The sequence below is a fragment of the Callorhinus ursinus genome, unplaced genomic scaffold (assembly GCF_003265705.2).
Source record: "Callorhinus ursinus isolate GAN/ISIS: 27379988/994484 unplaced genomic scaffold, GSC_fseal_2.0 scaffold62, whole genome shotgun sequence".
Lineage (NCBI taxonomy): Eukaryota > Metazoa > Chordata > Mammalia > Carnivora > Otariidae > Callorhinus > Callorhinus ursinus.
In genome coordinates this window covers 2,733,456-2,758,102 of record NW_027397124.1, presented here as the reverse complement: position 1 = coordinate 2,758,102, position 24,647 = coordinate 2,733,456, and the positions used below count along the sequence as shown (strand labels likewise).

General features: G+C 38.9%; 1 protein-coding gene across 10 annotated transcripts in view; it reads right to left on the bottom strand.

The window, feature by feature from the left end:
• PARD3 (par-3 family cell polarity regulator) overlaps nt 1-24,647 on the bottom strand; it is a 644,288-nt gene that overhangs the window by 379,763 nt on the left and 239,878 nt on the right. For all 10 annotated transcript variants that reach the window (XM_073885517.1, XM_073885521.1, XM_073885518.1 and 7 more), the window contains exon 3: nt 2,027-2,207. In XM_073885517.1, the coding sequence (XP_073741618.1) occupies nt 2,027-2,207 (181 nt within the window). The remainder of the gene's footprint in view (nt 1-2,026; nt 2,208-24,647) is intronic.

Here is a 24,647-nt window from a genome sequence, read left to right as displayed (position 1 = left end):
AAAAGCTCTGTATTTAATTATATAAATTAGGGTGTAATTATTCACATAAAGACACTATTTTCCAAATACCAGGCACATGAATACCTGTACTATTATTTAATTAAAATTTATTATAAGTCACATTTAGAAATAAGTCAATCAGAGAAACAATTATTATATGATTTCACTCGTATAAGGAACATATGAAACAGGGCAGAGGACCGTAGGGGAAGGGAGGGGAAAAAAGAATGGGAAGTCATCACAGAGGGAGACAAAGCATGGGAGACTCTTAATTATGGGAAACAAATTGAGGGTTGCTGGAGAGGAGGTGGGTGGAGGATGGGGTCATTGGTGATGGGCATTAAGAAGAGCACATAATGTAATGAGCACTGGTCGTTATTCAAAACTGATAAATTATTGAACACTACATCAGAAAATTTAAAAAAAAAAATCACATTTAGGCAATCCACTTTTTATAAATGAGTTTATTCCAAGAAGATAATCATTAGAGCATGGGCTTAATGAGCCGGTATGCAATCAAAGAAAGTAAAGTAACTGGTGTACCACTTATATATTACCTTGCATACCATACATGGTACACACCTCACATTTGGAAAAACACTGCCCAAAGCAAATCCAAGATAAGATTTTTAAAAGAGCATATCCATGCAGTAAACAAATGTTCCACAAAATTAGTTTAAAATATGTTTGTACATGTGTACAAACCTAAATTTTATAAAAAATAAACTATATTCTAAATATTATCTAACTATATTCTATATAGAATTTTGTATATTATTATATATTATTACCTATTATATATGAAGATCTACTGATGACTATCAGTAAAATCACACGAGACTACTGGTAAGATTAGGGGCGCCTGCGTGGCTCAGTCAGCTAAGCACCTGCCTTCGGCTCAGGTCATGATCCCACGAGCCCCGCATCGATCCTTGCTCAGCAGGGAGCCTGCTTTTCCCTCTCCCTCTGTCTGCTTCTCCCCCTATTTGTCTCTCTTTCTCTCTTCACATAAATAAATCTAAAAAAAAAAAAAAAAAAGACTACTGGTAAAATCACACAACACCTGAAAAACTGCAATGTTTCTAACTAGATGTGACTAAAAGATAAATGATTTTTGACTTACCCATTTCTTGAAATGGACCTTCTTATTCTTAAAAACTACTCAATTATAAGATTAGACCATTACAAACACTAAATTTATTTTTAGCAAAAGTTCTTCACTTTTGTGTAAACCTGCCAGGAAGAGCTGACAGATTTCTTCAGGCAAGTGTCCTAGAACTTGAGTCCTCTATGTCCCTGGGCTCCTCATATAAACTCACTAAGCCCTGTATCTTCTTTCCTTGAGACAGTATTCTAATAGCAGCTCTTCCAGATCTCTGACAATAATTCTGGCCCTGACATCTCTTCAGATAAAGTTCAAGTAATGGCTGTATCCAAGTTGATTATCCACCAAAGATGCTATGTTTGGGTTCAGTGTGAAGGCCTCTATTTCCTATTTGATCTAGCATTCAGATGAAAAACATGGAAAGAAAAATCCAGGAATATGGGCGCCTGGGTGGCTCAGTCGTTGAGCGCCTGCCTTCGACTCAGGTCATGATCCCAGGGTCCTGGGATCAAGTCCCGCATCGGGCTCCCTGCTCCGCGGGAAGCCTGCTTCTCCCTCTCCCACTCCCCCTGCTTGTGTTCCTGCTCTCGCTGTCTCTCTCTGTCAAATAAATAAATAAAATCTTTAAAAAAAAAAAAAGAAAAAGAAAAATCCAGGAATATAACTTTAACTATTATCCTTATTTACCTTTAGTGAGCAATTAAAAGTCTACCAGTCTGAAGTAAAGTAAGCCCAATGTACTGAAATGTGAAGCATCTTGTCTACCTCTCCAGCAAAAGACATTTGCCCAGGTTCTAAACTTAATCAATTTTTGATAAAAACAGATAACGAATTCCATTCACAGGAGCATGGCTGGATAACAAGAGTTGGCATCCCGTAAATTAAGATGAAACATGTAGAGAAGAAAGAGCTTTCACTTACTTGCACGAAGGACTGAAGGTGTGACCTCAATTTCACTTGTTGCTTGATAAGGCTGAAAGGCTGAAACACTGTTGGTGCCAAGCTCACTGCCAAATATCTCTGGACTCTGGGTACCTGTGGAACTGGCACTGGTGCCGTCACCTCCATGGTGTGGGTCTTGCTCGTCAAACACTGCTACCAGCTAGAAATGAAAGATACGTTTGCATTTATAAGCAAAGGCATTTAAAACTGCCACCAAACAACTGGTGAATCACTGAACTCTACCTCTGTAACTAATACATTATACATTAATTAGCAGAATCTAAATAAAATTAAATTTAAAATAAAGTAAAACAAAATTGCTACTAAAGTTACACCACATTTGACATAAATCTACAGAGGAAAAATACTGACATTTAAGCACCCAGGAATATTATGTTTTAGGAAGCAAAACTTCAAAGACATCGTCTTCCCCTGAGTTTTGATGCTTTACTTTTGTATTTCTAAGTTGTGCATTTCATATCTGAAATTCTATTGGTGAAAAATAATAAAATGGTTTTATATTACAGAATGCTAAGGGAGATGGGGTAGATTTAAATCTTTTTGTAAATGATATATTAAGTGGAAAAGCAAATACATTTCTATATATAATACATATATATGCTCTGCAGTACTACATATATATAGCAAAAGATATAAGGTACCTTTCACATAGGAGGAAGGAGTAGTAAAAACTACACATGTGTCAGCCCATTTGTGCATAAGAAATACAAGAAGGATAAAAGATATGGTTGTCTCCCAGGAATTGGTAAGAACAGGGATGAAAGAAAAAGAAAATGGGAGCAACAAGGTTAGTGGGAAGGAAAAGACTTAAGTAATTTTGGAAAACTATTTTCACTGTTTACTGTTAAGGCTAGAGACAAAAAAAAAAAACTGTCATTAACTTGTTTCTCACAAGCATATGGTTTAGAAATCCTCACACTACTACACACACACACACACACACACACACACACACACACACCAGGAATGAATAAAAAGAAAACTATTTTGGATAATGAGTATCAAAATTCTCCCTGTCAGAAACAGAAGTTACAAATAAAGAAATAAACTCCGTGATATTAGATTAAAATTAGAGGCATCAAGATGAACACTTGTTTTTTTATAAGTGGGTAGGTAGGGGGACAGAGAGGTATGAATGCATGTTAATGCATGTGTGGTTCTTAGCTCCCCCCCACTGAGAGGTCCTAGAAGCAACCACACACAGTATGAAGGAACACAAGCACCCGGATCTTGGATTCTGTTACCATTTTCCAATAAATAAACAAGGGCTCCTTAAAAAAATAGTTAATCCAGGATTGGGGCAGAGAAAATACATGATGGGCCTGGAACACCTCTGAGGTTAAAAAGTAAAGAGCACTCGAAAGTGAAAGAGGCACATCAAAGGGAATCAGGTGTCGACCCAAAGGAGCTCCCAATGGCCAAAGCTGGGACAACTCATCAACAAGTCAATAATGATACAACTGGATTTTAACTCAAAAACAAACTAAATACCTGTAAGGCCATAATGATACAAATAAATAATTGAAGAAATAATTAATGGTGGAAATAGACCACTCTTCCATACTGTAGCATTCGATTTAATAAAAAGAGAAGGAATGATGGAAATAGAAGTCATCACCAAGCAATCTCCACAGCAAGAATTGCTGCAGGTGAGATCACCAATGGAAGCTAAAATCACTAGGTGAGCATATCACGAGAAACAGGGTATTTGCCTATCTCAAAGTATCTCCCCACAAAATACTTTTTCATTAAAAAGAGAAAAATGGTATTTTTGCAGGGGAGAAACTTGGCAGACACCACTTTATCAAGGTTAACATCACCAGTAATGAGTCATATCACCCTCTGATAAAATGCATGGAGAAGGAAATAAAATTACTTTGGTGGTATTCCTGCTAAAAATGCATATCTTTGATCTAATCATGAGAAAACATCAGATAAATCCAAGTTGAGGGACAATCTATAAAATAACTCACACTCTTTAAAAATATTAAAGTGATGAAAGCAAAAGAAAGGCTGATGAAGTCGTGTAAATTGGAAGAGACCGAGGAGAAACAAGAATTACAGGCAGCATGAGGTCCTTGCCTGGATCGTGCACTAGAAGAAGGACACCAGGAGAAAAGAGGCAACACTCAAATGAGGGCTGTAGATTGGTTAACAGTATTTACTCAATGTTAGTAGTTTCCTAACTTTGATAATTGTACTATAGCTATGTCAGATTTTATATTCGAGGTGGATGAAGGGTGTATGCAACTATTTTTGCAACTTTTCTCAAGTATAAAAGTATTTCAAAATTAAACTTTCATAATACAGCATTACAAAATAACATGAAAATTAAAATTCAATCTATTTCTTCTGATAACCAAACAGTGACAGCACTTTAAAATCTCAGAGTAATAAAGTTCTAAGGGCCAGCACCACTTTGGTCATTCACATTACAACCCTATGCCTAGTAAACTACACGTAGCATTCCAGGGAAAGCAGAACCATAACTAACCCCAAAAAACCCACTCCTACGTACCTCCAATTCAAGCTTCTCCAATGCTAAAAGTCCTATCAATTAAAGGATGGTATGATAAATTTACAGAACATGAGAAGCATTTATAATTACAATCCTCATTTCATAGATGGTTTTGTCATTTTGAACAAATGATATTTCCAAGAACATTTATGTATTTTCCATCAATTCATAAGACAAAAAAAGAAAACCATCATAAGGTCATAGAGACATGGAGACAACAGGAAGCTCAGAACCCTGTTGTGGCATCATCTATAATTGGCTGATTAAACAACATGGAGGGAGGCTAAGTGGTAAGAAGAAATTAAAGTAGGATGAGCAGTTGGGCCACTCAACCTTACAATAAGCAACACAAGTGGGAAAAGAAATTCTTAGCAGTTATAAATAACAGAAAGGTGTCTGTATGTATGCACCAAAGTTTCCATAAACAGAAATAAAATCAGCCTGTTTACCTGACATTGACTGGGAACAACTCCCAGGGTTAGTAACAGACATTCTGCTAGATGAGCAGTCAGTAAACTTCTGAAAGGTCCAAAGAGTAAATATTTTTGGAGCTTTGCAATCCATGCAGCCTCTGTCACAACTACTCTACTTTGCCACTGTAGCACAAAAACAGCCACTGGCAATACATAAATAAATGAGCGTGACTAGGTTTAAATAAAACTTTATTTACAAAGCAGGTGATGGACCAAATTTTGCCCATAGGCCATAGTTCGATAATCCTGCACTAGAATGCTCATCCATCCAGTAACACCCAATTTACAATTTTCAATTTGGGAAATAAAACAATGAGACAAGGCACCCTGGTAACCCTGATAAACTACCAATATCTATTTCAAGCTCTTCACTGAGATTTTGAACTTCCATACTTGATTTTAATATCATCAGACTTCTCACAAGGTGTGTGGCTTAATATGGATTTTGAAGATATTAAGTTCTGACATTTGGTGTTTAATTGGAAGCAAATGAAATGCAAGTTTTGTTATTAACTTTTTACATTGGTATGTTTTCTCAAGAATCAAGTCCTTTCTGCAAACTGAGAATGGAGATTACAAATTACAAAGAATGTGTCTTTAAATGCCACACATGGAAGAACTTATACATATATATTAGTTTCAATAATTATCTCCAGCATTTTTAGAAAACACAAGTATTATGAAATCTGGACTGTGTCATGAACAAATGCTGTTTGAATTTCAGTGGCAGAATCACAGTTGGTGATTTGCAATATGCCAATAACATACAATTTCCACAGCTTTCTTTTAAACCAAAATTTAAGTGCCAGGTGCAGATATGAAGTAATTTTGTGTTAAATTGGGAAGGGTATATAATTTTAGAAAATCTACTCTACAAGAATGCATACAGTAGCACAGCAAAAGAAAACGAGACCTTCACAAAACATCACATTAAAAATCTCTATCATGCCCTTCAAAAAATAAAGGAAATGTCTGCTTTTAAATTGGTGAAACATGACTCATATCCATATCTTAACAGATGGAATCTTCACTGCTGTCCATGAAGTAGATCATTTTTTGAAAGTTCATTTTTACTTTCAATAGTTATGACTTAATCTCTCTTCCAATCCATTCATCCATCAAATCTCCGTGAGAACAGACATGTTGAATTTAGGGTAACACCCACAATTTAAGACAAACCCACATTCAAATAAACTCCAAACTTGGCCATACATTCCTCACCTACCTCAGGAAAAATGATTTTAACTCTCTGAAACATCAGAACCCTCCAAACTGCTTTTATTTTTTTTTTCAAGCTATTTTTAAAAGAGCACATGCAAACACTTATAAACCACTGGGATAGAGGGTAGCCCCTTTAATGGGCAAAATTATGTGCTGAAAGCCCAGAGCTGTGTGTAGCAAGATGTCTAAGAGCATAAGATTCAGAATCAAACAGACCTCCAATCAAAAATAGCTCTGATCTTACTTCGTAGATGGGTGTTGGTAAATCTACTGGCCTCTCTACCATCTCTCAGTCTTATAGTCCTCATCGCAAAAAAGAGGAAGGTGGTGGTGGTAGGCAGGATAATGCCCCTTGTTGTCTATGCCCCAAACCCCAGAACGCGGGGATGTTAACCTTTCATGGCAAAAGGGACTTTAAAACTATAATTCAGATCAAAGACCTTAAACTAGAGAGGTTATCCTGGATTATCCTGGGGAGGCGGACATCTGATCACTGAAATCTGGAAAAGCAGAGAACTTTTCCCAGCTGTGGTCAGGGAGAAATGTGACAATGATTAGAGAGATGCTACATTGCTGGCTTTGAAAATGAAAGGAAGCCATGAGCTAAGGAATGTAAGGGGCCTCTGGAAGGCAAAGAAATGGATTCTCTCCTAGGACCTCCAGAAAGGATCAGAGCTCTGCTCACACCTTGATTTTGGTCCAGTGAGGCCCATCTCACACTTCTATACTACGGGACTGTGAGTTCATCAATTTGTGATGTTTTAAGCCATGAGTTTGCAGTAATTTGTTATGGCAACAATAGAAAACTAATAGAACGCCCTTGCCTATCCTCCTACAGCTGTTGTGACAAATAAAGAGATAGGGTATATCCACTTTCAGAACACAATAAGCACACATTTACCATTAGCTATTTTTAAGTTATATTGTGCTGGTTGATAAATACATACTTTTGTAAATCTGAGGATCAGTTTCAAGAGCAAATGAAGACTGAGGCAAAGCTCTCGCACACACCAACAATGGTGGGGGGGGTGGCAAGAAAAGGAAAGGAGGAGCCTTGACAGGGGCGTCTGACAGTTCAGTTAAGCGGCCGGCTCTTGATTTCGGCTCAGGTCATGATCTCAGGGGTCCTAGGGCAGAGCCCAGCTCGGGCAATGTGCTCAGCAAGAAGTCTGCTTCAGGATTCTCTCTTAGTCTGCCCCCTCTCCCTGGCTTACGTGCTCCCGCTCTCTCTCTCTCTCTCTAATATTTTTATAATACTTATTTAGTATTAAGTATAATTATAAGTAAATAAATATTTATTTGAGAGAGAGAGAGAGAGAGCGAGCATGTGAGCAGGGGGAGGGGCAGAAGGAGAGAAACAAGCAAGCAGACCCCCCACTGAGCTGGGAGCCCAACACGGGCTCTACCCCAGGAACGCCAAGATCATGACCTGAGCCAAAGTCAGACAGATGCTTAACCGACCGAGCCACCCAGGCGCCCCAATAAATAAACCTTTAAAAAGAGAGAGAGAGAGAAGTCTTGCTAGAAAAATTCAACATCACAATAAGCACAAAAAGAACTTCTTTTCCAGGTGCTCTACATCCTCCCCTCAACTCCTCACACAAAAATGGAGTTTTTATATTTCATTTCACAGAAAACTGAGACTCAGAGATTAATGTAAGACCAGAATTTAACTATAAGTCAGTACAGAATGAATCTGAGAACTGGAAATCAAATCTATCCAACTTAAAAGATCCTTTTTCTCCCAAACCTTCCGCCCCTGGAACATCTGACACATTGACAGCACAGGCACTGGGAAGCTGCAGACTATCATCACCCACAAGGCTCTGAAGAGGATTCTGTTCATTCCTGATTAACCAAAGGTAATAATCCACCTGACCAAATTAACTTTGATACCACTACCTAAAATTTTCTGAATATATCTGAGGGGAACCAAGATAATTTTAAATAATTCCAGGCTGGTGATATCATCACTTGGTCTTAATCAGAAGAGCTTTTTAAAAGAATCAAAAGATCTTGTAGATTCTGTCTCTTCATCCAGGAAAACGGCAGGTGACTTAAGTAGTTGACTAAGTGAGACCTCAGATCCCGCTAGGTTCAGGCCCCACACAGCCTCAGAAGCCATGTCACTGCCACAGCCCTTGAATCGTCCCTCTGTCTCTGTTGATTTCGTTCATATGCAGGCTGAACATACCCAGAAGAAACTGATTATGATGGGTCTCAGGAATGTCCTTTGCATACTCAACCTTAATATACCAAACTGTGTGACTTTGAAATAAAGACTTGTACTTCTTTAAAAGAGAAAGGCATCACCACTATTAGCCCTGGAGAAGGTCCAAAGCATGTGGAAAAATACTAAAAACCACAATGAGCTTGAAGACTCTCTTTTCACCTACGGAACATGAGTGGCCTCAATGAGGAAGCCAGACTCCCCTGAATCATTTGGTTTATAGTATCAAAACAAAATCAGCAAGAAACGCAAAAGAGAAAATGCACTTGATTGTGCTTCCAGTGGGGAACTCTCTGTGTTTGCCACATTTTTCAATATTCTTCCTGCCACGGCAGTATGACGATGATGATGCCCCAAAATAATGACAGCATCATGTAACACATACCTCTGGGCAACGGCAGGGAGATTTCATGGGCAAATCTGCCTAAAAGAATAAATGCAACAGAAAGAAAATGGAGTACAAATGTGAGAGCTACAGCACAGTGCAGTTTCCAAAAATAAGAAAAATCAAGTGGTTGAAGACACATGTATTTTATGACCGAAGTGATACTGTTCCAAAACATACAATTCTAAACTCTCATATTCCAAAACTGCCTTTTCTTTCCCACAGGTCAACCTGTGAATTTCTACAATTAGGATCACACATACCAATAGCTCCACTTTTTCCCTTTCACTCAGGGATGTACTTTTTAAAACATGTCAAAGTACATCAAGTAGTTGGGCTCCTGAATTCCCCTTCATCCATCTCTTGAAAAACAAAAACAAAACAAAACCTTTCATTTATAGCTGTCTCCCATACAGCACACTTAATAACCTATAGCACATCTATAAAAGGAGAATTACCAGATAGTAGCATGATTATATAGATTAGCATAGTGTGTAATCTACACATAAGCAAGGAATCTAATGAGGTAAATATTTAATAGTGCCATTTCAAACAGTACATCATGTAGAAGAGGGCAAGACATTCCCATTGCTACCTGCACAACCAAGGAGACCAATACCATCACACACATCTACCTGTCCCACAAGAGCTAGTAGCAACCTTTAAAAAAGTCGTAGATACCTAAAAAGATATTATGCATCATCTGGAAATCACAGTGAAACATATTTAGCTATGACATTCCCCAGCTTATATTTCAGAGTTGGGATTTAATTCTGTTGTCCTTCAGGATGATACACTCGATCACCCACTGAGCCTTCAGACTAATTAGATTCCCAATTTAAGAGTAATGTTCAACTAATAGCCTTGAGTATGTCAACCGCAAACCACAATGAAAATATGCAAATGCCGTAGCCATAAGCTAGCTGACCCCCTTGTCAGATATAATGTAAACCCCTCTCCCTCCCATCCCCAGCACCAAGTACCACTGTTTCATTTGTACCCGTCCATGAAGTTACAACTACATTACACTACTGTTTAAGTGTTAATAAAAAGTAAGACTGCACAGTAAGATAAAGCAAAATAACTCTGAAATTGGCTCATCACAGAGAGATAGGTTGACTCCAAACTGGAGGAGGCAGCATTTCTTACGATTTTTATCATCAACACATGCAGCTTTCTCTCAAAGAGATGACAGAAGGTAAAACCAGGAAAGAAGCAATATGAACCTCAGAATCAAATGTAATGATGTAATAACTAATTATTATATAGACATGGGGAGAAAAACTATTAAATCAATTTGTAAGCTTTCTGATGACTGAACTTATGTTAATGACATAGAGACAATACTAAAAATCCTTAGTCATTCTTTGAGTCCTACCTGCTATCATGGTTCATTAAAAACTCCTTTAAACAGAGCTACTGTTTTACTGGATGAGTAAGCAGAACAACAGTAAAAGAATATGTTTGAGCCAATGATGTTTTGTAATAGTAGTAATACAACCTATACCAATGAAAACTAACTCACTACAGAAGGAGCATCTCAAGCTTGCCATTGAAAAACTTTAAATGTTACATTCACTAGATTAATTCTGTGCTTCATCAGCATTTCAAGAATTAAGTATATTTTGTCTGATGGGGGAAAAAAAAAAAGACCCAAAGCTTAGCAAGGAACTCTAAAATGACATGAGCACACTGAAAGCAAGCCACCTTTCATACTGGCTATGACAGGAGCCCCTGCCCTACTCTGTTCCATGAGAATGGACCTCAAATCCACACCAACTGCCAGCCCCACAGCTTGAGATTTTACAGGCAGCTGTTCCTCACCTACAGCGCCCTCCCCACCTTGCCACTCTGCCACCTTTCCAACATATACCTACCTAAAAAGCAGGTAAGATGTGGAAATAGATTTCAACAGCAAGGTGTTTCAATCTGTAGACAATTTAATGCTCAACTATTAATACGTGTTACATATTGATTCACAAATAGCTTTTCAGGAATAATACTCAGGAACAGATGCATTAATGAATGGGAAATGACAGGCTCCCTCAAGAGTAACTTCTTCTATGAATGCCATAATCCAGGAATTGGGGATCTAAATTTAAAAAAAAAAAAGTTTCATTAATCAAAGTCCAACATCATGGAGGAAACAGGGCATAATGAGACAAGCCAAAACCATACACACATAGCCTTTCAATGCCTGGCTCTAAACTGTAACCAAAACCCACAGCACCAATCATGATGTTTCCTGAGCTTTACTGAGCACAATGATCTTTGTCCCACAAAGACGAGCCATTGCCCCCTTCACTCCCAAGTCTGTCACCATGCTCCAATCTCCCCAACTCCTGATCCAGAGGCCCAGGAGTTGAGAAGATGCCGATGTGATTCCTCAGTCCAGAAACACAGCACCATAATTACACTGCGCAAGACCACAGAGTCTTAGAAGGTTAAGAGGCTCCTGCCCTGCACTCTTGCACATCTGGATTTCTGCCTCGATTTGGTGAGTCCACCAAAGCAGGGCTGAGCCCTTTGGTTAGGAAGGTGCCTTATAGGTTACTTCCTCAGCGAGCCAGGTAAATCAAGCCAGGTCCTGTTCCACTGACCTGAAAACCTTGTCTCAAGATGCACACACTACCCCCAGCTCCTCCTTCTACATACAGCTAGCAAATTACAAATGTTTGCACCAGAGAAAAGGAGTAGTCCAACATAAGCCTCCAGCTGCTACTATATTCTCCTGCCACCTTGTACATACAGCCCTGTGCTGGAGTTGGTACAGGCGCTTTTAGGCACACAGGCGCAATCAGCCCCAGTCTTTCATCAAGTAGCACCATCTCACAGAACTTAGACAATCACATACTTTGTCTAATCAGCCCATCACTGACTGATTCCATTGTTGAACATATGACAAATGACTCATCACTAAAATTTCTTGCCAGTCAAATCTGGTGAACTATATATAATACTTTATTTTTTTGGCAATCAGTAGTGGAAAACTTCCGATCCTAAAATAGAAATTAGAAGGATCACTTCCGTAGTTCTAAATGTTACAAATCATGTTTAAAATTAAAAGCACGAGAAAAGAAAACTTGGCTGTGGCTCCAGTCAATCAATCAGTCCCAGAAGTCGATAAGCAGAAAACATCTCAACACAATGTTAGACCGAAAGAGGACGCAACAGAGGTAAGCAAATCATCCTCTCTGGCATTTAAAGGCAAGATAATATTTCCAACTCAAATAACTAGCTTTGTTTCCAAGGCAACGTGGCATTTGTATAGGGAACTCACTAGGGAGTTAGTAATCCCTTAACTGCTGACTTCACGATCTGAACCAACCCCCACTGATACCCTAGCTTCCATCTAAGAGCATCATCAGAAAAAGAGAGTTTAACTGCTGCAAAAGAAGAAAGGAATTCAGATGACTCTATTAAGACTTTGGGGAGTGGGAGGGGATATAGGAGAAAAAAGTGCCCTCAGAAAAGCAAGCTGGAAGAAACAGGCGTTGCTGTTTAACAGTGATTTATTTTCCAAGGAAGGTGCATAAAAACCTACTAGTTCTGTTCGCTCAAAGTTCTGAATGAAAGTTCAGTTTACGCTGATGCATAATAAAACGTCACTATTCATTCTGACAACCACAAGCCAATATTAGCAAAAGATCAAAGTTCAATAAATTTGTAAAATATAACGATAATGTTACATTACAAAATGCCTTTCAGTTTCATTTGCATGCAAAAAGGGTAAGTGTGATTTTTAAATATCCACCCAGAGGCAGAGATGAAAAACTTCAAACATTTTCTGACTCCTTTTTGCTATATTCATTATTTCAATACCTTCCACAAAGGAAAGATAAAGGTGTCCTTGACATTAGCCTAAATTATCTTCAGTATGCAACACAATGCTGATTAAATTAGGCTCATTTTAATCAACTGGCAGGTTTATTCAGAAAGTAACTAAACAATGAAATTCTTTATAACAACTCTTCATTAGTATAACCTGTTTTAGCAATTTTTTTTTTAGAGTGAACACAGAAAAAATACTAATTGTGTGTCAATCCTTTCTCCCTCATATGTGACAGGTAAAAGAAATAGCAAGTTAAGCATTTTCCCCAATCCACAAATCACTTTCATACTGAAACTTAATGCAAATCTTTTGAAATCTAGTACCATCTAATGGATGTAGGTAGCCAAGTCCAAAGAGTTTGGAAACCTTAATTTTGATGAAAATATATTCCGAGGAAAACCAAAGCCTCCGCTTTCCTTTCATTTACTTCTCACACGCAAGAAACGACCCCATCTGTGACCTGGGACGGTGGAAGTGGAGACCCGTTCGTGCTGGTGTTTGCAGGGCACTCCACTCACTCCATTACCATGAGGCTGCCCATGTTGAACTGGTTCCCCAAAAGGAGTCAGGCTCTGAGAGGTGATTCACCAGTTGTACAACCCAGGGCAGCTCCAACATTCTAGGTCTCAGTACTGATAGGTTTGTTGCGTATCTGATTTAATCCTGACAAACTGCACACAACAGTTCTGCAAAGGGCAAGTACTCAATAAATGTCAACTATTATCATTATTTGAGAGTTTCAAGAGACTGAGGTTATCAACAGAGGAAGATGAGGGACATTGGGATTAAGTTAAATCCTATGAACTTTAATCCTAAAAACTGTGGGGCATCCTTGAATGCAAACCAGTTTAATTCGCATTTATTCTTCAGGTTTCAAGGACTATGAAGAAAGGACCAGAAGGGTAAACACAGCTCCTTAATCCAACAATGAAGAAGTCATGAGAGCCTAGAGGAACAGAAAGGCAGCGGAGTGAAGAGAGATGTAAAATGTATAATTATTAAAATGCAGAACTGAGACTTATTTAAAAGGATTTGGTACATGGTAGGGCTGGTACTATGAAGGAGGGGATCAATCCAAAATGTCTAGGTTTGTGGTTTGGGTGGTTGGGCAGAGAGCAAGCAAAAGGAAAAGAAGTTTGGGACCAAAAAATGATACATTCACTCTGAGGTGAAGCTCTCATATATTCAGTACCCAATTCCCAGGAGAGAACTGGAAATGGGAGTCTATCATGCAAAGGCAAGTTTATGGCTAAAGAAATATAATGGAGCAATGTCAGCATGTGGGTGGTAGTTGAAGCCATGAGTTTAGTTAAGGACCCCAGTCTGAATATGGAGCATGTACAAAACCTGAATAAAGCTGAGACTGAAGGTTTCTCTTCCTTCCCTCCAATTCCACTTCTGAAGATATTTGAGAAGAACTGACAAAAGAATGTTAAGCAAACTCAAGGCAACATGGTTTCACAGAAACTAGGAAAGTAAAAGTATCAGTAGGGACCAGTAGTATTTAAATACTATAAAGGAGGCATATTAAGACGTTCTCAGGAAGGTTACATCAATACATATTTTCAAGAAGTAGGGCCTAGTTATTTTACACCAGTACTAAAATAATTTCAATAATAAGGATATTTTAATATTTAAATATTTTAAAATATGAATAAACTTAATTTTTACTTCACTGATGATCTGAATAGACATGCAAATATTTGTTCAAGTAGCACTAACCAGATAAATTCATCTTCACAACAGTAGGCTTGTCTTAACAGATGAGGACTCTGTAAACAATTCTTGATTCTCTTGTGAAAGGGTCTTATTTCACTAATTTTTTGCTCCTGCCTATAAGGTGCCCCGACAAATACATGGTGAATTACTATCACTTATTATATTTATTTTGCAATCCCTTTGAAAAGTGTAGGCAAGTTAATACAAGTAACTAATATACTACAAGTCCTCTGGGCATCATTCCCTAACCTCACCCCTGTGCTTATACCCAGAAAATCAAGCTCCTTTCACAGCCTACAAAAGAGAGAAGGAGGTTGTGGCTTGTACCTTAGTTCAAGGAATGATACCAATTGCCCATGTCACAGTCCCCCACTTCTCAACACTGACCCAGATCTTATTATTCTCTCAAGCCAAAAGTATTCTTGAAAGAGGCTGAGCCTAGGAAACAGCAGATTAATGCAAAATAAGAGCCAGCTCACATTCTTGCAGTCCTTGATGCCTCTAGCCTCTAGTTTCCACTTTCCCCCCATTGGTGTCACAACTTTCATTTTTGATTAGACAATTTTGCACCTGCTTAGAAGGCTATGGTTCATCACCTATTTAATTCTTTCATACCCTATGCCAAGTATGTGCCAAGAATTGTGGGACATACAAAAGTGGTTTTAGACCACTTTGTTACTTTAACAAAAGCATGAACCTTCACAGAAAAAAAAATGCATAGAGGCACTGAATTCTGGATACAGTTTCAGCAGGTTCACAAAACCCTGCTCTAAGAGAATGAAGAGAATTAAAAACACATTTTCTGATATTCAATTAAATATCAATACACATTTCTTAAATTCTTTTACATCACTCTGATACCACAAAGATATCTATTAGCTGACTAGAAATCTCTTCTAAATAGCCTCAAGTTCTCTTTATTTTTACCTTCAAGTATTCCTGTTAGTTTTTCTGTTGTCTACCCATTTTACTATACATTCAATGTTAAAACCTAGAAACAAGGAATCCCTCTACATCGATTAACACAAAAATCCTATTTAAAAATGTGATCATGAATATAGCAGAAGCAGTAATAGCTGCGTAATACTAATGGGAGTAGCTAACATTTCTTACCACCCCTGTGTTTAGACCTTTTACACATTATCTTATTTAACCCTCAAAATACAAAGAGTACTACCATCATATCCATTTAATACCCAGGGAAACTGGACACAGAGGGCTAAGGTAACTGGCGGTGGTCCACCACCACGTCTAAGTGGTGGAATTGCCCACGTGTACATGAAGCCAATGACTTTGCCCAGAATCACTGCATGACACTGTCCAGCATACAACCTCCATCATGGCCAACAAGCAGAGGGGTCATTAAAGGATGACCACATCAAGGAAAAGGAGAGCCACAAGTCTTCCTGTAATGGGAGACCTAAAAGAGAAGTGCCAAGAGACACAATCTTCCCAAAGTGTGTCACTTCTCAATTAAACTCAGCCTTCCCTAAACATTTACATCCAACAGAATAACAAAATAGCCATTTGCGATGTTACCTCTCAGTACAAATGCTCAGCTTCAGAAGGCACTCAGCAGGCTGCCATGAGATGGTAAACACCCCAAATTCCATGAGAAACTGCATTTCAATTTCAACCAAGCCCACAAGGGGAGTTTTTAGAGGATGATATCCCTAGACAGCAACAACCGCCAGTGTTTGGAGGTATCGAAATACCAAAGTGGTATGAAAGCTGTGAGAATCCAGAAAGGAGTCAATGTGGGTGAACCAGAATGAAGAGCAGCCCTCAAGGATGAAGAGTGGCAGAAGAAAGCTAAGAGGGCAGCCTTTGAAGTCTGGGAGCCATTGGTTCAAATACAAACTCTACCACTAACTAGCTGGGTGGCCCTGGGCGAGTTACCTCTCTAAGCCTCCATGTTAAAGTAAAAAAAAAAAAAAATGGAGAGAACAGTAATGCCAACCTTGTGAAGTTGTTATAAAACTCATGCGGTTGTCATGAGCAAACCTGAGCCCGTATGTGTAAACGCTAAGCAAAACCACAAGCCCACAACCAGTGGGCGCAGGAACCGGGGCAGCAGGGTAGCGGGAGTAGTAGTAGTGGATGGGGCTGTCTTCATGAGGATCCCCATATTCTGTTTATTTTGAAGACTAAGTGTATTACTAGGCAAGATACTCAGGGCTTAATATTAAGTTCAGCAAAAATATTATTTAACAATTTAGAAAAATGATACATTACTAGCTGCTTTGAACACATTCCTAACATTTCTTCTCTGTAAGTCTTAAGGAAGTCTAATGGCATGAGTAGAAACAGGTAAAGATGGGGAGAATGAAAACAAGAAAAGAAAAAGAACAGCTTCTAGCACGGAAACAAAAATGCTAGGGGCTGGGAAAGGGGCCAAGCGGTTTATCAGAGAATGCTGCTTCAGTACATGCCAAATCCAGAGCCTGCAGGAGAGAGAGGACTGGCTATTTCCTGTAACAGGGCTACAAAAAGAGTTATGAGACAGTCCATGCAATGAAAGGGTTTTTTTTCCACTATCTTACATGACTAAGGACAGCAACAGATATTAAAGAGGAGCTGTGTTAACATAAAACAATTTTAAGCATCTGACTCTTGAGCTCAGCTCTGGTCTTGATCTCAGGGTCATGAGTTCAAGCCCTATACTGGGCTTCACACTGGGTGTGGAGCCTACTTAAAAATGGAAAGAAAAAGAAATTTTGAAAGCTAATATTCAGTTTGCAGTATCCTGAAAATATATTTAGGTTTTTTTTTTAAAGATTTTATTTATTTATTTGAGAGGGCCAGAATGAGAGAGAGGGAGAGAGAGAGCACATGAGAGGGGGGAGGGTCAGAGGGAGAAGCAGACTCCCCGCTGAGCAGGGAGCCCGATGCAGGACTCGATCCCAGGACTCCAGGATCATGACCTGAGCCGAAGGCAGTTGCTTAACCAACTGAGCCACCCAGGCGCCCCTATATTTAGGTTTTAAAAAGCCAAATCTGACCACAATTAATTCAAAATGCTCAGTATTTTCTTGGTATTGGTACAAAAACGTTTTTCATTCACAGAAACTAAACCTGCTGGGCAACTACCCTAATCAGTTTTTGGTACATGAATCAAGTTAGTGTTGTTGCTAAATGTTTGAAAACAATGTGACAATGAAAGGGTAGGGCATTCTGAAGACAAAAGGACAATGAAACGTTCCAAAAATAACCCATCTGAGGTTCTTCAAAACTAATTCACTTTGGTGTCTATCACAGCATTCAGTTCAATCCCTAGTTAAAACCTACATTTCCATAAATCAGAGCCAATGACGAGATCCTCAGTATAGCATAAAAATATTTAAACTATTCAGAGAGTTTTCACTGCCCTCAAGTATATAAATAGATATTAAAAGGTATTTAAATCCCTGAGTGTTATCATGTCTTCAAGTCTACAATAACTCATAAATTTACTAAATATACGAAAATCTGGAAAAAAGTAAGGCTGCATTAACAATCACCCCCACAATCTATGGAAGGAGTAATGGAGTGGTACCATATGTCTTCCCAATGCCAGTGTGTCTCAAACACCATAAGCCTATCAAGGAGCCATGACGAATAAGGACTTAGCTCATTAGATGGTCAAGCATTCAATTTTCTAAAGACTTTTTTTTTAAGATTTTGTTTATTTATCTGAGAGAGAAAGTGAGAGCACGAGTGGGGGGCAGGGCAAGGGAGAAGCAGACTCCCCGCTGAGCAGAGAACCTTACATGGGACTCCATCCCAGGACCCCAGGATCATGATGTGAGCTGAAGGCAGACTTCTTAACTGACTGAGCCACCCAGGCGCCCCCTAAAGATATTATTAGAAAAACTACATAGAGACATGGTAAGGAAATATAAGACAGAACCATTATTTCCCACTGATCATCACATTTCCTTGGACAATGTCCTAAAAACCTCCCACAACCTTTTAGAAGACGGTGTCCACACCAGAAAACCCAACACCACTGTGAAATCCTGAATTCTGTTCTCTCTGGGAGGGCACAGTGGACTCGGAACATCACCCCTGCTCTCCTCTGAGGAAGTCAACGTAGTCAATACCTTGGACAGGACACAGGAAATTTAAAACATAACAACATGAATGACCAAAGGAGTTAAAGAAAAGGTAAGAGAGACCACAATGCAAAAAGTTAGAATAGTACCAGAAGAGTTATCACAGGAAAGGCAAGCCAAGGAGACACTGGGTATTCACATCCTCGATGGCAGACCAACCCAGACTGTGACTGCTGTGGGGTCCACACTCCTCATCAACAGTTTTATCTCTGAAACCATAAAAAATGTTGACACTGTCTTAATGACCCAGAAGCTGGGAACTGCTCAGACAATAAAAATCACTCTCACACAAAAGAGACCCCACAGACCATACTAGAGGCATAATAGCAAATGCAGAAAAGGCTATTGCTGGGACATTTAAAAACAGTTCTTACATCTTTATATACTAGCCTACAAGAGAGAACAATAGAAACTCAAAAACTGGTCAAATTAGCATTTATTTTAAAACAGAAATCTGATAGACAATTAACATCAAAATTGCCAGAAATAAAAACAAACTTCATGTAAACAAATCATTAACAGGCTGTTGCTTTTTCTTTGGAAAAAGAACATTATTTATAAATTGCTGCCACCTAAAAACTGACCTGATTTGGTACTGTCAGACAATGAACTACACTTAGGCAAGTGGTAATTTATGAGGGAAAAAAGTCACTTCACAAACTGTGACATGTCTCGAAGTATAACAGATGAATAAAACAAAATATTGCACAACAAGATTGTGAAATCTTTAATACTATTCATGCAGAGAGGCTGAATTAAACTTCTATATAATGTTGTCAAAATACGACTTAAATTCACTCAGTAGTTTCCCATCATAAAAAGGTAGTATTAATGGAAAATCCCTGAAATTAGTGATTTCAGAGTTCCTGGTGTCAAACAGTCCCAGTGGAACCTTAAAAACTCTAAGAGAGTCAGGAAATCTGTGTGCCCAGCATGTATGGGCACTCCAGGAAGACGGGCTCATTGCCTCCTGTTCCCTAATGTAGCTTTATTTCTGGATGCTAGCACTAGCTGAAGCCCCTCAAGATATACGCTCACTGATAAACAAGACACGAGAGATGTGCAAGGAAATGGGCAGTAACTGATTACAATCCACCTGAAGTACTGGAAAGAAAGGAAGCTTTGCAAAGACACAAACATCAATATCCCAAGCTTTCTGTAGAAATGCATCTCTACTGCTGGAAATCGCTATTCAGAGGCAGCTGTAAGTTCCATTCCACTTCCTGAAGTATGAGCTCATGGGCCTGGACTTGAAAATTTGTGGCCTCTGTATCATCAGTGCATGGCAGGATACAGCAAACTCTGGGTAAAAAGAGCAGCAAGAGAAGGTTGTGTAGCAAAAGGAAGAATCAGGATCTACTGGGGTGAAACACTGAGAGAAGTGGGGCCAAGAAGCTGGGCAGAAAGAATGAAACACAGGATGAGTCTGGAAGGTGGAGGGAGTCACAAGGCAAGAGGCTTCTAGAAAGAAGAGCCAGCCACACAAACGCAGGGGCTCTGCGCATCTTGTGCAGGGAAGCCGTGATCCCAGTAGGATAGCCCACTGAGTTTATTCTCTTTCATACTGAGAAAGCAAACACAGATAACAAATCTCGATTTGCAAACAAATAATACAGCCTCACAATGCCTTATCCACAATTCCAAAATCAAAAAGGCTCTAGAAACAAACCTTTTCTTCATAAGTTTGTAAGAAAGCACATTTTCTGGCAAAACCTTATCTGTACTAACACAAATTTATATGTATTTACTCAACCTATTGGTGAATATTCACATGTTTTGCTACAGAAATATCAACAATTTGATTACAGAGTTCTGCCTCAGACATCAGAGGAGGTATTATGGTACACCTTCCATATTACCTTTCTAAAATCAGAAAAAAATCTAGATTCTAATACCTGGCCATAGGAATTTCAGACAAGGTATTGTGGTGCTCCTGTATGTTGGAGCTGACGAATACTCTGGCTCTCAAGAACTGATTGTTAAATTCTCATGACTTTTACAAGTCCACTGTTAACGGAGTCATTATTAAAAATTAAATTGTGCAAATTTATTAGATTAAAATCAAATGTAGTAACTACTTCAAACTCAATTACGTTACTGTAATCTCATACGTATGGTCTTAAAACTCTTTATGTTCCTTGCATCTGTGCAGTAGAAAAACTCTAGGATGGTATGTGACTACGTTTCCCAACTCCACACTCGGTGATGTCGCATCGGCTTCTTGAAATAGGCCACGCAGAGTATTTACACCACAGAAACTGGCGAACACTCCATTACCAGTGGGTGGTCAAACATTTACAAATCCATCAATGCTTTAGGCTCTCCTGAAACTGTGAAGACAAAGATGAACTCATGACTACCTTCAGTATCTTATGTTTAGAAGGGGTGTTCCAGTGTACAACAGATAGACAGAAGTCAAAATTTGGGAGCCAGGGTCCACAGAGCAGAAGCTTCAAGAACCACAGCACCCCTTCCTGTTGTTTGGTTTACCATTAGGCAACAAGCCACACAGGCAGGCTTCTGCATGCTGGTCCTGTACCCCAGTCCCAGTGCATTAAGTTAGAGGTTAACCTCCCAACCCCTACTAGCATGTACTAGAACAGGGATTGTTGTCCATTTTATTTATTTATTTATTTAGATTTTATTTATTTGAGACAGAGAGGAAGAAGGAGAAGCAGACTCCCCGCCAAGAAGGAAGCCCAACATGGGGCTCAATCCCAGCACCCCAAGATCATAACCTGAGCCTAAGGCAGACGCTTAACAGACTGAGCCACCCAGGAGCCCCTGTTGTCCATTTTATTCAGTGCTACATCCCAAGGGCCTAGACCTTATACACAGTAGATACAGAGTAAATATTTACTGAAGGAATGAATTAATTCTCCAAAGCACCATGTGGTTCAATACACACTATATCTCAAGTCCCATATAAGAAAAATTGCCAGTCAAAGAGACCATCTGCTAAACCTTTTCTAGTATGAGAACTCATTGAGGGTGGGGTAGGGGGTAAGGAGGATGAGTACTCCCTTATATTCATAAAGACAGAAGTATATAATATTTCCTTTACTTTCTGGTTTAAGTAAGTTTCTTGATTGAATCTGAAATCCATTATTTGCAATATTGTTTCTATGAAAAAAATAGCATTCCAAATAATTTATTTTAAAATGAAGTGTTAGAGCACAAACCAATTCCTAAGTTGGAGACACCAACCCTATATTTATAGTCACCATAGCAACTTTATCCTCAAGATCTCATAGCCTTGATTTTAAATAGAGGTAAAAATTTTAAAGCATCCTTCATCCTGCATATAACTGCAGTTTAACTGATATTTCACACATGGTATTTGCATAAGAAATACAAATGCAAAGAGAAGAGAAGGACTTCCAATGCTTAAGTACCTAACATTATAAATGCTTCTTTTAGAGAAACGAAAATTTAAATCCCTCTAATCTGTAGGAGACTCAAAAAGGCTTCCACTTCAAGATCCAATCTATATTCCTAAAGGAATAACAAAATTCTCTCACTCTCTGAATCCTCTACAGATGATTTCTAAATTATAGGCAACTTTCAAATTGAATCTTATATAAACCGCTAGATCCCAAGATGGCACACAACCCTCTCATACAGACAGCATAACCTCTGTCTCCTAAGAGAGGCAACCATAAGTTTAGACCACACCCCTGACGATCTGTCCAACGTGTTAGGTGTCAGATAGCTGGGGATTACATGCATCTCTACTGCTGGAAATCGCTATTCAGAGTATTCAAGATTACAAAAATATTGTAATATGCCCTTTCAATATTTTGTAAATAAACTGGTATGGAATGAACAAAATAGAATAGGAAATATCAATGTACATTTCAAGCAGGGAGGCTGTTTGAGAGAGAGAGAGAGAGAGAGAGAGAGAGAGAGAGTGTGTGTGTGTGTGTGTGTGTGTGTGTGTGTGTGTGTGTCTGCACGCATGGATTTGCTCACTGGGCCACCAAGTCAAATGTACTTCTTACTATAGGGCAGTGGTCTTCAATGAAGGCAAATTTGCCCCAGGGAACACTAGCAATGTCTGGAGACACTTGGTTGTCACAACTGGGGGAGAGTGCTATTGACATCTAGTTGGTACAGGTCAGAGAAACTGCTAAACACACTGTAATATACAGGACAGTCCTATCCAGCCTCAAAAGTGTCATTATGCTGAAGAAGTCAAACTCACTCTTCACAGATGACTTGATACTCTACGTGGAAAACCCTAAAGACCCCACCCAAAAACTGTAGATCCAATACAGGAATTCAGCAACATGGCAGGATATAAAATCAATGCAAAGAAATCAGTGGCACTTCTATACACTAACAATGAGACCGAAGAAAGAGAAATTAAGGAATCAATCCCATTTACAATCATAACAAAAGCGATGAGACCTAGGAATAAACCTAACCAAAGAGGTAAAGGATCTGTACTCAGAAAACTACAGAACACTTATGAAAGAAATTGAGGAAGACACAAAGAAATGGAAAAATACTCCACACTCATGGATTGGAAGAACATATATTGTTGAAACGTCTATGCTGCCCAGAGCAATCTACATATTCAATGCAACCCCTATCAAAATACCATCAACTTTTTTCACAGAGCTGGAACAAATAATCCTCAAATTTGTATAGAACCAGAAAAGACCCCGAATAGCCAAAGGAATACTGAAAAAGAAACCCAAAGCTGGTCGCATCCCAATGCCTGACTTCAAGCTCTATTACAAAGCTGTAATCATCAAGACAGTATGGTACTGGCACAAAAACAGTTACAAAGATCAATGGAACAGAATAGAGAACCCAGAAATGGACCCTCAACTCTATGGTCAACTAATCTTTGACAAAGCAGGAAAGAATATCCAAAGGAAAAAAGAAAGTCTCTTCAACAAATGGTGTTGGGAAAATTGGACAGCCACATGCAAAAGAATGAAACTGAACCATTTTCTTACACCATACACAAAAATAAGCTCAAAATGGATGAAAGACCTCAATGTGAGACAGGAATCCATCAAAATCCTAGAGGAGAAGACAGGAAGCAACCTCTGTGACCTCAGCCACAGCAACTTCTTGCTAGACAGGTCTCCAAAGGCAAAGGAAACAAAAGGAAAAATGGACTACTGGGACATCATCAAGATAAAAAGCTTTGGCACAGCAAAGAAACAGTTGACTAAACCAAAAGACAACCGACAGAATGGGAGAAGATAACTGCAAACGTCTTTTCAGATAAAGGGCTGGTATCCAAGATCTATAAAGGAATTTATCAAACTCAACACCCAAAAAACAAATAACCCAGTCAAGAAATGGGCAGAAGACATGAACAGACATTTCTCCAAAGAAGACATACAAATGGCCAATAGACACATGAAAAATGCTGGACATCACTCAGCATCAGTGAAATACAAGTCAAAACCTCAATGAGATACCACCTCACACCAGTCAGAATGGCTAAAATTAAAAAGTCAGGAAACAACAAATGTTGGCGAGGGTGTAGAGAAAGGGGAACCCTCTTACACTGTTGGTGGGAATGCAAGCTGGTAGAGCCACTCTGAAAAACAGTATGGAGGTTCCTCAGAAAGTTAAAAATAGAGCTGCTCTACAACCCAGCATTGCACTACTAGGGATTTACCCAAAGGATACAAATATTGTGATCCCAAGGGGCACCTGCACCCCAATGTTTATAGCAGCAATGTCCACAACAGTCAAACTATGAAAAGGGCTCAGATGTCCTTCAACAGATGAATGGATAAAGATGTGATAATATATTATATACACAATGGAATATTATTCAGCCATCAGAAAGGATGAAATCTTACCATCTGCAACAATGTGGATGAAACTGGAGGGTATTTTGCTAAGCAAAATAAGTCAATCGGAGAAAGACAATTATATCATTTCACTCATATGTAGAATTTAAGAAACAAAACAAAGGATCATAGGGGAGGGGAGTGGAAGATAAAATAAGATGAAATCAGAGGGGGAGACAAACTCAAGAGACTCTTAACTCTAGGAAACAATCTGAGGGTTGCTGGAGGGGAGGCCCCACCCAGTGGGGAGATGGGGTAACTGAGTGATGAGCATTAAGGAGGGCA